We start from the raw sequence: 16,459 nt of genomic DNA, 5'->3' as shown, positions 1-16,459 counted from the left end.
AATCAAAGAATTGAAAAATCGATTTATCGTGAAATTGAAAATTAAAAAAAATCGTGAAATTGAAGAATTGTGGAAAGGGGATGATGAACGAAGAAATTTTGATTTTTTTTGACAGACAGACAGACGGAAACGGTTCATTTATTTCTTTATATTCTAGGGGTCATGAAACGTCGAGAAAACATAAAAGTAGCCGGTCGCCCGATGGACTCGATTATAATGTTTTCTTAAGTTTCGTCGTGGAAGTAAAAATGGTCGAAAGTTATTCGACTGAACTTCGAAACCTGATTTTATTATTTTCACTGGAGGCGGCGGATTTTCCGTGGTCCGCCCTCAATGCGCCGCCTGCGATTTCGTATCTCGGCCGCCGCAAAGCCCGCGTTTGGCGGAAGTCCGGGTCTATTTTGGCGCGTTTAAGCGAAAAGTTCGGAACTTTTCAAGTGCAGTCGTGCTAATTTAGACAATGGACCCTATGCGTTGTAAGCGGTCGAAGTTCTGACCGTTTTCGGGGATTTATGAGAAATTTGTATTTAAAACTCTTCCCCGATCAACTTTTCCCGTCCGCTTTATGCGAAATTCGTCGCGCCCGGAGTGTCCGCACTTCAACTTTCGTCCGGGTTCGGCAACTTTTTTCACACAACACTTAACCTTTTATTTATTATTAATTTGTTTTATTTTCGGAGTCGGTGATTTAATTTAACAGCGCGGAAAGTAATTCCGGGAATAAATTCTGTCTTTGGATGTATCGCCAGGGATGAAGTATCTTCTATTGTCTCGTTTTGATTGCGAATTTGGAAAGTTGGCTAGTTTCATCAGGGAGCTGGATTTCTTCGAGAACTTCGGGCCATAAATATTTGGCTAAATGTACTCGGCCAGCGAGTAATCTCACCGAGCTAGAAAAGTTTGTAAACGCGGAGGTGGCGGACTCGAGCATATTTACTCTATGAATTTATTAACATATAACGGGAGGTATGGCGGCGCGATAAATTTCGTTTTAATACGGGAATGGCTTCGAGAGTTTATGCCTTTGCTTTTTATTTCGCTCCGAGAGAAAACGTCGAACCGTATTAAAATTTATCTTGGATTTTTTCTTTTTTTTGGAAAAATATTAATGCACAAAAATATTCGACAAACCAGGGGGAAAAAATAAGGGAAAGGTCGGTCTGAAATTTATTTTGTCGCAAAACAAATTCTTTTTGATCTCGTCTTCTAATTCCGATATGGATTTGGTTGTTCAAAGAACACACTTTGATGGAGGAACGCAATACACTGTGGGGGTGTTCCTTTCATGTTTTAACATTATTAATTTCCAAAAACGTCCCAGACAGACGGAGGGAAAAAATCGTAAATAAATTGCTGCTGCTCAACTCTTTGTTTATAACAAAACGTATCAAGACACTCTAATCTAGTCTTGTTGATCACAATTAGAACAACATAAGATGAGCAAATTTCGTCTAGTTATGCAGTAGCAGTTTGCTTTCCAACTAGAGACAGCGAACTTAAACAATCGCTTTAATAAATTTCTATTTGATATTAAGCAAGGTACAACCGTCTGCAGCAAAACTAACATTTGCATCTGCAGTTAACAGCGTCCTGTTTGCAATTTCGCGAATTGTTTAATTTAATAAGTTTCGAATTTAATCTTGTGCTAAGCTAACGGGAATCTGGCATTTCATTAATTAATTCAGCAGGAAGTGAATAAAGTAACGAGAAATGAACCCTAACGACACCTCGAAGACACTTTTGATCTCCCCAACGACAAATTACTTTTTAAAATTGCACATCTACTTCAAAGTAGCTTCCATATTTTGATCAGGTCTGATACAGTAATCTTCTCGGGAGGAATGGCAAGCTGTAATTTACTCGGGCGCACATTTGGTTACGTTAAGCTCGCCTTTGCACATTCTGATGTCTTGGCAACATCTAGTTTTATATTCATCCACAGAACTTCATACTTGACATAAATTCAATAAAATCTGTAAGTGGAATAAGCGGCGGCTTCGCGCCTCAATTTTTACCTCCCGATACACCGTAATTTCGTGAAATCCTCGTTAAAAAAATTGTTACTCGTCTCTGTTCTTCCATTAAAAGTTCAAAGTGCCGTCTCTGAATTACTGCCTTCCCGGCAACTATTTGCACACAGACAAAGGAATGTTTCCTATTTTGAGAAAAATTTTTGTTTACGACGAACAATGTGAGCATTACGCCGAACTCCGCGCCACTGGAGGAAACACAATGACGTGAATGTGTTTCCAACAAAGGCGAGTTCGTGAGCATTAGTCTTTAGCACAAGGCCGGACTCTGCGCAAATGCAGCGAAAACTTGAAATTGTAGTTCGCAACGAAACTGTGAGTTTTGTTTGAAGGGTATAATGCGCTTTGTTTAAATGTGGATTAATATTCAGGGCTCTGGATGGAAAATGCATGAGGAAGGGAGCACGTTTAGCAAAAACAATAGATCGGCTTAGGAGTCAGGGCTCGCCTTCGTCTCGTCCACGAGAGACTGTCAAATTGCGCTTAACTAAGGTCGCTTAAATATGCAACTTCTGGACCGTCCGACGTGTCCCGAACTAAACACTCTTGTTAGCTATTAAGCAGAATTTTCGATTTTACTCTTCCCTCGCAGCCGGTATTTATAAATCGAATTCGAAACTTTTATGCTTAAATTTGTACTTCGGCAAATGGAGCCGACGTGCGGACGATTTTAATGCACTTCCTCGTTCGAGGAAATTTCTAAATTATGCGATTGACAGGGCGGAAAAATTAAGCCTCTCGGGCCCGAAATCACCAATGTTTAATTTCGGCCGCATCTACATAATGGACAGCTGAAAGGGATTTCCATTTTCCATTTCGACGATATAAGAATATTATTTTAATATGAAGCCGAAATGTAGATTCCCAGAAAGTGCCCGAGTGAACTAGGTCAAGCAAACGGAGGGTCAGTGTTGTCCTTTTTTCTAAGTCGAACTGTTATGAAAGAAAACGCTTGCTCTAGATTCGAAGTATCGGAGCGTCTCGTCAAGGATCAACCGGAAATGTGGATTTACGAGTCCGTTTTTGCTGTAGCCACACATGATCAGCTTAATACGATAACAATTAAAGCGCTAGCATCTGCACCGAACACTCTATCTCCGTTATTACTAATTTGAATTAATTAATGACAAATCTGGTGCAACAGTTTTGCTTGTTGTAAATTGTGGACGTAGACGGTCTTTTAAAATCCCGTTCTTTATTCGTCGGAAGAGTACGAACTAAATCCTCCGCGTTAAATGTTTATCTTTGAGTCGTTTGAAGCGGGATCGTCGAATAAAAACGCGTCCGAGGATTTATTTTTTTAATAAGACGTCTTGTCGAAAAATAGTGCGTTCAAAGAACCTCAAGCAGCTTTTCGCGCGGCATTCAAACGGACTGTTTTCGGGAGCGATTTTGCTCTCGGAATTCCGCTAACTGAAAAATGAAGATTTAACAACAGCTTGGCTGAATCGACTTTCCTGAAATTTAATACGAACGAATCAGTTGAACAAAGTGGAGGAGTAGAGGGCAGCATAATGCCGGAGTTTCCTTACAGGTATCTCATTCACCCTTCTCGTTTCCCTTGACATTGTGAATTTTCGAGCCTATATAACGGTCCAAATTATCTACGATGTATAATTCATAGTTTGAACATGAAGCGCTTTAAATCCCAATTTAGCCGTAGGCTGAAACTGCTCTAATATTTCTAGTTTCCTGTAATATTTCGGAATTAAATTCGCCGAATGACTTTCGGGGAACTTCAAAATTAGTTTTTGTTTTATGCAGGAGGGATAGGGGCGTGTTTTTGTTACGGGATTGTTCTATCGGATCTTTGTTTGTCTTTGAAATGCGCAGCTGGCCGAGTATTGTTTTATGTTGCCGACGATGGGTTATGGGGGTCTATGGAATCTCAACTTCCTCGTCGGACTTTCATTCGCTTCATTTAAATTGAAAAAAATAATTTTAAAGATAAAATAGGTTTTTATGTATCAAGGCATAAACTTGAAATAATATCCGTGGTACATACAAAATTTTATATCGTACCGTGCAGTTTTTGATATTTACAAAAAAAAAAGAAACGGCATTTTTCACATTCTTTTACTGGTTGCATTTACTCCAGAACTCTTTTTTATGCTCGGATTTAAACAACAAATAAAGTAGAAAAATATGTTGTTGACGAATAATTTTTACACAAACACAATAAATTTTACCTGTTACTAGATACCGTGCTTTTTACATACATATACAACCAGTAATACACTAAAAATTATAAGTAATATTTGGTTTTCAGCCGACAGCGTTTTCTGTTGTACTTACTACGGAAACTATTCTTAATGCCCTAGGGTATTATTTAATCAGAAACGAAAAATTCCCAAAACAGAAAAATGATCAAAAACTAAAAATCGAAAAAAATTAAAAATCGAAAAACCGAGATAGCTAAATTGACACATCAAAACAAAAGCAAAAAATTGAAAAATGAAATAACGTAAAATTTAAAATATCAAAAAATTGAAGAATAACAAAAATGAAAAATCGAAAAAACAAAAAATACCATACTGAAATTTCGAAAAATTGGGAAATGGACATATCGAAAGACCGCGAAATGGAAAAACCGAAAAGTCGAAAAATCTAAAAATCGGAAAACTAAAACATTGAAAAATCGACACTTCAAAAGATCGACAAGTCGAAAAATCGAAACGGCATAAACTTGAAATATCGAAAAATTAAAAATTGCAATACTGGAAAATTTAAAATATATGTCGAAAAATCGAAATATCGAAATCTTGATAAATCCTGAAATCGAAACGTGAAAATTTTAAAAATGGAAAAATTAAAAACCCGAAAAATCTAAAAGCAAGAAGTCGAAAAATTGAAACATTGAAAAATCGAAACATCAAAAAAATTTAAAAATAGAAGAACTGAAGAAAAGAAAAATTGAGAAACCGAGAAGTCGAAAAGTAGAAAAATCGACAAATGAAAACAACAAGAAATGGAAAATAGAATTGAAGAACTGAAAAATCGAAAAATTTGAAATTTAAAAAATCGAAAAAATGGAAATCGGAAAATCGGAACCAACATATCGAAAAACTGAAAATTTGAACAGGAAAAAAATTGAGAAATCGAAAAATTTAATAATCTAAATGTTGAAAAATCTAAAACTGAAAAATCGAAAAATTGAAAGATTCAAAAATTAAAAACTTGGGAAATCAAATAACAGAAAAATCGAAAAATTCAGGAATTGAAACCGATAAATTTAAAACTGGGAAGTCGAAAAATCGAAAGATCCAGAAATTAAAACATCAAAAAATTTAAAAATTCGAAAAGTTCAAAAAATTGAAGAACTAAAAAACGAAAAATCGAGAAATCGAAACAACAAAAAATTGAAAAGTCGAAAAAGAATAAAATCGAGAAATCGAAAAATCGAAAAATATAACAATCGAAATGTTCAAAAATTCCAATCGAGAGAAATATCGAGAAATTGATAAATGGATAATAAATCGAGAAATCTAAAAACTGAAAAATCGAAGAAAAATTGAAGAATCGAAAAACTGAAATATCGAGAAATCGAGAAATCGAAAAATTGAAAATTTTAAAAATCGAAATATTGAAGAACTAAAAAACTTGAAAAATAGAAAAATGGAAGAATTCAAAAACTTAAAAATCGAGAAGTCGAGTCGTCGAGCAAGCAAAATATTAAAAAGTCGAAAAATCAAAAATCTAAAAATCGTAAAACACATCAAAAGATCGAGAAATCGAAATAACGAAAAATCGAGGAATCGGAACAGCATAAAATTGAAATATCGAAAAATTAAAAATTGAAAAAATTGAAAATTTAAAATTCAAAAGTCAAAAAATCGGCAAAAATCTTGATAAATCCAGAATTCGAAAATTGAAAAACTGAAAAATCGCAAAATTGAAAAACCAAAAGAATCTATACCAAGAAATCGAAACATCAAAAAATATAAAATCTAAAATTTAAAAATTCGACAAATTGAAACAGAAAATTCGGAAAACTGAAAAATCGAAAAATCGAGAAAGCAAAGAATCTAAAATTGAAAAAACTGAAAACTTGAAAAACTGAAAAATTAAAACCGAGAAATCGAAAAACAAAAAATTGAGAAATTAAAACTATCAAAAAGTTGAAAAATCTAAAACTAAAAAATTCGAAAAATTGAAAAAATCGCAGAACCGAAAAATCGAGAAATCCAAAAATCTAAAATTTAAAAAATTGAAATCGAGAAATCGGAACATTAAGGAACATCAAAATATCAAAACATTGAATAATTGAAAAACTGAAAATTTGAAAATGGAAAAAAATCAGGAAATCGAAAAGTTTAGAACCGAAATGTTGAAGAAACTCAAAACTGAAAAATCGAAGAAAAATTAAAGAATTGAAAAATTGAAAAATCAGAAACCTGAAAAATCTAAAATTTAAAACTTATATATAATAGAAAATCAAAAAATGTAGTAATCGAAATGTTCAAAAATACTAAAACTGAAATATCGAGAAATTGTTGAATACACTGAATCGAAAAATAGAAAAACTAAAAAATCAAAGAAAAATTGGAGAATCGAAAAATAGAAAAACTAAAAAATCAAAGAAAAATTGGAGAATCGAAAATTGAAAAACCAAAAAATCTAAAAATCAAAAAATTGAAGAATTGAAATTCGGTCAAATCAAGAAATCTAGTAGTCGAATCAAAACATCTAAAAGTCAAGAAATCGAGAAATGGGAAAATCAAAAAATGGAAAATTCGATAAATCTGCAAGTTGAAAAGTCAAAAAATCGAGAAATCGAAAAGCCGAAAAATCGATTAATTCAGAAATCGAAAATTTAGAAACGCCAAAAATATCGGAAAATTGAGAAACAGAAAAATTGAAAATCGAGAAATTGAAAAATTGAAGAATCAAATGACTAAAAAAATCTTAAAACTGAAATACCGAAAAACTGAAATCGGAAGCTGAAAAATCGAGAAATTGAAAATTCGAAAAATTGTTATACAGTTTTGATTTTTTTATAACAAACTACGAGAGTTTGCAAAATTTCAAAGCATTCGATTTTGAACTTAAATTAAATTGTAAAATGTTATTTTTTTTCCAAAAATTTGGATATCCACGGTTGGAACACATTTGGAACAGATTTGTGGAATAATGGAGCAAGTAGTTCCGTTATTTTATAAAATTTAGACAACGTCTACCAATGTAAAATTTGGACATGACGTCATTCTATTGCTGCTGGGGATGATCAGACAAATTTTGGTTAGCGTTTTTAACCACAGAGAAGTAGACAGAAATGACAGATGTATTTTTTCGTACTGAGTGGATCATGAAACGTCAAGAAAACATGAAAGTAGTTAGTCGTCTGATTTTTTATTGTAGCGATTCCTTTTTCATTATCTTCTAGGGTATAGTTGTCTTGAAACGTTTATGCCACTTTCAAAGACGTCTAGAAATTGCAACTATCATAACTGACTTTAAACAAGTTTCACAAAAAATGAATTTTAAGATATTTTAGAGCGTTTTAAAAATTTAAAAACCCCGTCTAGGACGTCAAGTCTGTTTACGAGTCACGATCTCCGCCAAAACAGTTTTGTTCCTTTTGTCGTCGTCAGCAATAATGGTGATTTGGCCAAATAAAAATAAAACTTCCACAGCACCGCCCTTTCATCGATGATAGCCTCGAGTACTAAGAATTCGAAATTAATTGGCTGTAATAAACGGAAATAACAAAGCCCTCATTACCTATTCATTTTAAAAACTAGTACAATGCGAAAGTTTGCGCAAAGTTCGAATTTCCCGACAGATGAATATACAATTAATTAACGATTTTTCCCACATTGTTCTCCGTTCCGTCGGCAAACTCGCCGCACTTTTTATTCCTCCCAGTGCGTGTTCGGCTCGCAAAATTAGCGTATGTAGTTATGCCCGCGGCCAAAACAGGTGTTCCTTTCCAAGGCGGCCTACGAAATTTGTATAATGTTGATCGAAACCCCAGAAATTCCTCCCCTTCCGGATACCGCCACACATCAAACGACAAGACAACATGGCAGATATCAAGGCTCCGGCGATAGGGTTTCTGGGCTAAAAGCCATTCCCGCATGGATCTTATTACTTAATATGCGGGTTATCAGAGTCGCTTTCTGAACGACAATCGCCTTAGATTATACTAACCTAGTCGGTATATGTGGCTGGAGTTTCCGCAGGACTCCCGCACTTCGCGATTGTCCCATCCCACAGGATAAACCGCAGCTCCCACCATCACGAGAAGAGCTGGAACAAAACGTTAAATATTTAATGGCCGAGGAATCATCATATCTCACTTTGCTATGACACAATAAAATGGGATTTTCGTGTCGGAAAGCCGGCGAATTTATTCCGCCTTTTTCTTATTCGATAAACAAGATGTGCCGCCGGGGCAACGGACCGGACACGACTGCCGCTAAAATAAATATCGGCCGGCCGGAGCCCCGGGGGCCCGGAATTAACGCCGAAAATTGTTTATCCTTAATGTGGACGTAAATATGGACACTGCTGTTATACGTGTGTATTGAAATACATTCTAGAGCCGACTGACTTTTTATTAAAATAAAGATAAACTCTTTTACAAAAACTACAAGAATAAAAACTTATACATTTATGACATCTCCCTTTTTAACTTAAACAATTTTCTCTAAACTATAGTACTACTATTTTGTTATTTAAATCTACCATATGTTAAACGATTGGGCTGCTTTATTACCCTTCCGCTTGATGTTTGCTCTGGTACTACAAACTTTTCATCTTCTGCAACATTTTCTTCTTCCTCTGAATCCTGGCTTACATCTATCACAGAACTGTCTAAATCATTACTACAAGATGCCTGATTATCTGTTACATTTTCAGAATTCTGAGGATCCTCTACATTACTTAATTTAATAAATTTTGTATTTCTAGTTAACATATTTCCATCATCAAATTTAATATGATATGACCTTGGCCTACATGTGGATTTACTCGCTATAACACCTTTATTCCATTTTTTCTCACTTAATCTATTTTTTACCAATACATGTTGGTTTCGTTTAAAATTAGTACTTCTACTTCTTACATTCCTATCATAATAATATTTTTGTTTATTCTGTCTTAAACAAAGATTTCTTCTAATTTGTGTATAATTGTTTTTTACAGGTTTTAATAACGAATCATGAACAGGCAAAATATCTTTAAGTCTTCTTGACATTAGCAATTGAGCTGGAGATTTAATTTTATTATCAAGAGGTGTATTTCTATACATTAACAATGTTAGATAAAAATCTTTGTTGTCACTTTTAGCCTTAATTAACATTTTTTTCAAAGTCTGTACATTTCTTTCTACTAACCCATTAGATTGAGACCAAAGAGGACTTGAAGTAATATGTTGGAACTCCCACGCATTTGATAATTTCTTGAATATTATACTACTAAACTGAGGTCCATTATCAGTTATGACGACTTTAGGAACCCCATGTTAATTCAATAATTATTTGTTCTGATGACTGGGAATCGATCAATTTCGCTATTTCAATGTATTTTGAAAAATAATCCACCACTAATAAATAAACGTCAGTTTCAAAATAAAATAGATCACATGCCACCTTTTCCCACGGCCGATTCGGAATTTTATGGGGTAACATGGGCTCTTTGTATTTATTTTTTCCAAATTGTTGACAAATTTTACAGTTTTTTATTAAATTTTCTAATTCGTACTGCATGTTAGGCCAAAAAAACATTCTCGAGCTCTGTTTTTACATTTACTGATACCCAAATGTCCATAATGAATTCTTCCCAAAATCTCGTCTCGCAACCTAGTAGGAACAATTAATTTTGAATTTTCGTACAACAGTCCCTCAGCCTCTGTAATGTCACATTTATAAGGATAATATTGCCTTACTAAAGGATTAACTTTTTTAAACAAGGAAGGCCACCCATTTCGTACATAATAAAACAATAACTTCATTTCTGGATCGTGGGCCATCATTTTTTTTATTTCATAAATTTTTAAATCAGTAGCGTTTAATCCCTTTCGTAAAATACAAATTTGTGCTTCTATTTCCTGCTCTAACATTTCATCACCCTGAGTACCTGATAAATGTGCACGCGATAACGTATCTGCGATAATAAGCTCTTTTCCTGGTTTATAAACTAATTTAATATCGTATCGTTGAAGACGCAAAAACATTCGCTGCAATCTAGGAGGACAACTATATAATGGTTTATTAAAGATATGTACCAATGGTTTGTGGTCGGTTTCCATGGTAATCCGTTTACCGTATATGTACTGGTGAAATTTTTTACAAGCGTAAACTAACGACCGTTTTTCGGTTTTTCGATTTTCGCCATATTTTGATTTTTGAATTATTTTTCAATTTTCCAATATTTTAAAATTTCTAGTTTAGATTTCTCGATCTGTTGATTTTTCAGTTTTTAGATTTTTTTATTTTAGATTTTCGAATTTTTATTTTTTGATTTTCTGATGTTTGGATTTCAATTTTACGATATTTTAATTTTTCAATGTTTTTGATTTTAGGTTTTTCGATTTTTAGTTCTTCAATATTTTTCTTAATTAATCAATTTTTTTATTTTCCCATTTCTCGACTTCCCAAAGTTTCGATTTTTCAGTTGTTCAATTTTTCGATTTTTCAGGTTTTTGATATTTCAATTTTTCGATTTTTTAAGGTTGCGATTTCTCGACTTTACCTTTTTTGACTTTTCGATTTCTCAATTGTCCAATTTTTTAATGCCTTAATTATTCGATTCTTCAATTTTTCTTGAATTTTTCGATTTTTCGATATTTAAGTTTTGGTTTTTTTTTTAGTATTTCGACTTTTCGATTTTTCAAGTTCAAGATTTTTCGGTTTCTCGACTTTTTACTTTTTGGATTTTCAATTTTTCGTCTTTTAAACTTTAGATTATTCAATTTTTCGACTCTATTTGCGCGTATTTTTTCTCCGTATCGGTTAAAGATTTTGAGGCGTACATACATGGACTATCGTTTTGCAATAAACAGGCTCCTACGCCATCTATACTTGCATCTGCTGTGACAACTATAGGCTTTTTTGAATCAAAAAATTGTAAAACCGGATATTTGATAATTTGATTTTTTAGCTCTTTAAATGCGTTTTCATGGCATTCCGTCCAATGCCACGACACTGCCTTTTTTAATAACTGCCTTAACGCAGCTGTAATCTTCGATAAGTTTTTTATAAATTTCCCGACATATGTGACAAACCCTAAATATCTCTGTAAGTCTTTTTTATTTTGTGGAACCGGCATTTCGGTGATAGCCTTAATTTTTGAATCATCTGGATAGAAACCTTCGCCGCATATCTTATGACCCATATAAACAACTTCTGAACATGAAAATTTACACTTATTCAAATTAAAGTTTATGTTATTTTTTCTAGCAATGTCTAAAACTTGTTTCAATATTCTGTCATGTTCTGTCTGATTATTTGCATAAATTAATATATCATCGATATAAATTTCTACTCCTGGAATCTCAAAAATTTCCTTAAATTTTTTATGAAATACTTCTGGAGCACAAGTAAGACCAAATGGTAGACGTAAAAATTTATACCGTCCAAACGGTGTGGGAAAAGTGCATAGATCCGAACTTTCTTTATCAAGTGGTATTTGCCAAAACCCTGACATAGCATCTAAAGTCGAAAATACTTTTGCACCTGCTAGTTTACTAGTTAGTTCCTCAAAAGTGGGTAACTGATAATGTTCTCGACAAATATTTTGATTTAAATTTCTTGTATCTAAGCATATTCTCAAAGTTCTGTCTGGCTTATGTACAAGCACTATTGGATTAACCCATTCTGTTGGATAATCTACTTTAGAAATTATGCCCTCTTTATCCATTTTTTCTAAGCATGCTTTGAACTTATTAACAAGAGCAAAAGGTACTTTCCTTGGCGCATGAACTACTGGACTAATGCTACTTTTTAATTTAATTGTATAGGGATCCCTCAGACAACCTATGCCTTTAAAAACATCGTTATAACTTTCTACTATTCTATTACAGCTAATATTATCAACCCGTTTAATTAAATTCAGTTGTATGCACGAATTAAGACCTAATATAGTAGGACATTCATCTCTTACTACACAAAATTCTAAGACATAATCATTTCCTTGGAAAGTACAACATAGCTTACATTTTCCTAACACAGGAACTCTTCTGTGGGTAAAATTAGTTATAATTAAATTAATGTTCTCCATTTTTTCTAAATCAAACCCTAAACTTTTTAATGTACTTTGACTAATGACATTAACCATTGCTCCCGTGTCTAGCTTAATTTTAATTTCTTTTTTTCTCTCGACTCTCATTACAATACTCCATTCTCTACAACTATTCTTTTTTTGTTTTTTACCTATTAAACCTACGAACACTTCTTTTATCTCATTTTCCACCGCATATACGCTTCTCTTGAAACACATTTTTTTAAAATGACCATAAGCACCACACTCACTACATTGTTTTGTATACGCTGGACATCGTTTTTTTTCATGATTGTAGCCGCATCTTTGACACATCGTAGTTTTGCTGTTGTTGCTGCCCTTTTTCGTTTTCCACCTCTTCTCACCTGCTCTTGACTTGCCATCACTATAACCACCAGCCCCACTTTCTTTACCACTGCACTTCTGTCTCGCTCGCACTATCCCTATCTCACCTTTTTCGCTGATTTCTTGATTTTGTTTTTGTGACTCTTCCACTGATAAGCACACCCTTATCGCTTTATCCAATTTCATTTCGGAATCTTCAAGGAGCCTTTCTCTCAATTTCTCAGAAATCAATCCACAAATTAAGACATTACAATTGAGATCATTCTCTATCTCTCCCCATTTGCAATTTTTTGCCAAATTCTTCAATTCTGTTACGTAATACTGAGTCGTTTCACCTTGTGTCTGTTTTCTAGTCAAAAATTTGTGCCTTTGGTACACCAAATTCGTTTTCGGCGTAAAATATTCCGTAAACTTCTCGATTAAATTTCCGATTTTCCCTTTCTTATCCGCTTCAATCTCAAATGTATTAAAAATTCTCAAACCTTCATCTCCTATGTAATGAAGTAACTGTGCACACTGTAACTCTTCCGACTTCTTATTTGTTTCAGAGGCCACAAGGTAATTTTGAAATTTCTGCACCCAAAATTTCCAGTTTTCAGCCAAATTTCCCGACATCTCAAGTGGCGATATTCCTCGCATTTCACTCATTGTGAAATTTGATGCCGTTTTTCCTTAACAAAATCACTTTATGCATTCAAAATTATCGTCGCAGCGCCATGTTATACGTATGTATTGAAATACATTCTAGAGTCGACTGACTTTTTATTAAAATAAAGATAAACTCTTTTACAAAAACTACAAGAATAAAAACTTATACATTTATGACAACTGCGAACTACTTACTAATGGTTCAGGTGGCGGATTTGCTGAAAGTGTTAATTGCGAATTACGCGTCCGTCAAAAATGAACAAGTGAAATTTACATTGGCCATTTGCCCCTTCGGCATCTAATTTAAATGAGGCCGGTGTCTGCGTCGAAACAAATTTAATCAAGTTAAAGGAAGCTTTCATGGCTTGCTAAAACCACGGCCCGTTGTGTATCCGAGTGAATTTTTTCTCGCTTTACGATAAAAACACAACTCCGGTAAATCGTCCCTTCCGCTTAAAGCCGCGTCGGGGGCGGGCCAATTTGGAGGTCAGACGCACGAAATTCAAAAGAGCAGGACGACGTTTTTCAAGAAAGTATCGTTTGTGTATAATAAATTTAAATTTCGCCTCGACAATTATCTCGGAATCTCTTTTTTGGCGTTCCGTTAGAGCGCAAGCTTTCAGTTAAGTTTTTAGCTAGCTAGCTGAGCTATTTTCATTTATTCCGCCCTCTAGACAGACAACGAAAGCTGTTAAATTGTTCTTTCTCTCCCCTCGCGGGCTCCCGTTACGGAATCTGCATAATTAAACCAATAACTTTATAAACTCTGAATACACAAATACCTAAATTAAATGATCTTGACAAGCGTTAATTTCGGCAAGAATGGAAATAGCGACCGTACAATGTTTCTTTAACTAGCGAGAGAGCTTTGCCGCTAAATTCAATTCCGATGCGAGTTGAAGCGCTCTGTTTGATCAAGACGGGCTTTGAAGCGTTTTTATTCGCAAAATATCATACCTAGACTTTGAAGAGATTTCGTCTATCATTAGACGCTCCAAGAACAAGTTTTCTTTTTCTAGGAAGTTGTATTTTCATGCTCGGGTTGCATGCTGCTCTGATGAAACGGAACATCGCCGATAAGCGCTGCGCCGCCAGACGGCGGTTTTCAACTTAACTGTTCGAATAACAGTGGATTTTATGCGAACTTTTTTGCCAAGAGAGCTGAAAATGGGTACTTTGCACGATCTGGATTCCGGTGTAAAAGAACCGCATCGAAATAAAGTGTCCTAATTGAATTTCGTGTTTGGTTCGACGTACAAAATCTGCATGATTTAAAAAAAAATTAAATTAAAATCGATGACTGGACAGCTGGCCGAAGTCTAAATCTCGTTCCTTCACACACTCGCTAAGCTCCTGTTGAGGGCGGCGCCCGATAGATTTAAGCTCGTTTATTCAGTATCGCAAAGCTCCTTATTTAGCACTCGATTACGAGTAAGCCATTTATGAGTTGAAACTCATAAACGCGTTAAAAGAAGCTTTCCACTATATTATAAAGAAATTTTCTAAGAAACTTAATTCCGAACCAATTTCGAGCGCGAAAGAAACGAAGCGCTTTTTGTTCGGAATTCCGCGAGAATCAGAGTTCCTCAAATTATTCTTCTAAAAGAGACAAAGAGTAAAATGGCGAGTGGAAAAGTGTAATCAAGTTAATTCAATATTGTTGGTCTGCGGCCTGCGGCTCTTTATCGATTAGAGTCTAATCAGATAACAAGTTGCTCTAAAAGTTTCTCGGTGGCGAGTTATCGAACCGGAAAAGTGTTTGATGTTAACGAATTGAAAAAATGGTCAAATTATATACTTTTCATTTAAAAATTTTCACGTTCGGTTAGGGCGCCATTACCGAGATCAAAAGGAAACAGTAATGGAATACGAATGGCAAGCAAAAACGCTAACTTGGTGCAAATTTAATAACCACGCGCTCGCATGTACAGGGTGTTCGCCAGACACTACAAGAAATTGACATTTGACACGAATAAAGTTTCCTTGTTTTTTAAGCAAACTGTGTTGTAGTATCACACAATAAAATATGTTCAACTCAGAAAAATTAAAATTAAGTTTATCATGGGTAGTGGTGTTTTTTTTTTAACACTCTGAGAAATCGAATAAACTGACGAATATTAACAATTCGAAAACGACGAAACCTCGGAATGAAATATATAAAAATTATCTTCTGTTTATCTTCTATTTCAATTTTGCGACTTTTATAACACGACTTAAATTTTTCGATTTTTCAACTTTTCGCGGTTTCGATTTTTTACTTTTTCGATTTTTTAAATCTTACATTTTTCGTTTTTTCAGTTTTTGATTTTTCTATTTGTTGATGTTTTGATTGCTCGATATTTTCAATTTTTCGAATTTTTAAATTTTAGGTTTTTCACTTTTTTGTTGTTTCTATTTTCGAATTTTTCATTCTCGTTTTTACATTTTTCGATTTTTCAATTTTTCGGAATTAATTTTTCAGTTTTTCGATGTTTCGATTTTTCACTTTTTCGGTTTATCGGTTTTTTTAAGTTAAAATTTTTCAATTTTGAATTTTCCCATTTTTCGATTTTTGGTTACTTCCACTTCTCAATTTTTCGACTTCTCGATCTTTTAATTTTTCGATTTCGCTATTTTTCAATTTTTCGGTTTCAATTTCTGGATTTCTCAGGTTTTCGATAATTTTTCTTCCCGATTTTTCAATTTTCCAATTTTTCAATTTTTCAATTTTTGGCGATTCTAAATTTTTGGATTTTTCGATTTCTCAATTTCTCGTTTAATGGATTCTTTCATTTTTCGACTTTGCGATTTTTCGTGTTTCCGATTTCTCAATTTTTTGATTTCTCAAATTTTTCCATGTCTATGTTTTGGAATTTTTTAGATTTTTCGACTTTGTTTTGCCGATTTTTTACTTACTCGATTTTCAAAATTTTGCGACTTTTTAAACCTTACAATTTTCGGATTTTGGATTCGTTGATGTTTTGATTTCTGGATTTTGTTAAGTTTTCAATTTTTCGAATTTTTTAATTTTAGATTTTCCACCTTTCTGTTGTTTCGATTTCTCAGTCTTTCGATTTTTAGCCTTCTCATTTTTAGATTTTTCGATGATTTAATTTTTCGGAATTAATTTTTCAGTTTTTGGATATTTAGATTTTTAAATTTTTCGATTTATCGGGTTTTTTAAGTTTAAATTTTCCTATTTATCGATCTTTAGCTATTTCGATATCTTAATTTTT

The 16,459-nt window shown here is 33.7% G+C and overlaps 1 protein-coding gene across 2 annotated transcripts in view; it reads right to left on the bottom strand.

Moving 5' to 3' along the window:
* Nucleotides 1–16,459, bottom strand: part of LOC135139786 (LHFPL tetraspan subfamily member 6 protein-like) — a 198,865-nt gene that overhangs the window by 15,370 nt on the left and 167,036 nt on the right. For both annotated transcript variants that reach the window (XM_064070122.1, XM_064070121.1), the window contains exon 5: nucleotides 8,181–8,279. In XM_064070122.1, the coding sequence (XP_063926192.1) occupies nucleotides 8,181–8,279 (99 nt within the window). The remainder of the gene's footprint in view (nucleotides 1–8,180; nucleotides 8,280–16,459) is intronic.

This window comes from Zophobas morio, unplaced genomic scaffold, assembly GCF_036711695.1.
Source record: "Zophobas morio isolate AGI-343-1 ecotype UQ-CSIRO unplaced genomic scaffold, CSIRO_AGI_Zmor_V1 ptg000033l, whole genome shotgun sequence".
Taxonomy (NCBI): domain Eukaryota; kingdom Metazoa; phylum Arthropoda; class Insecta; order Coleoptera; family Tenebrionidae; genus Zophobas; species Zophobas morio.
This window is presented reverse-complemented; position numbering and strand designations above follow the sequence as displayed.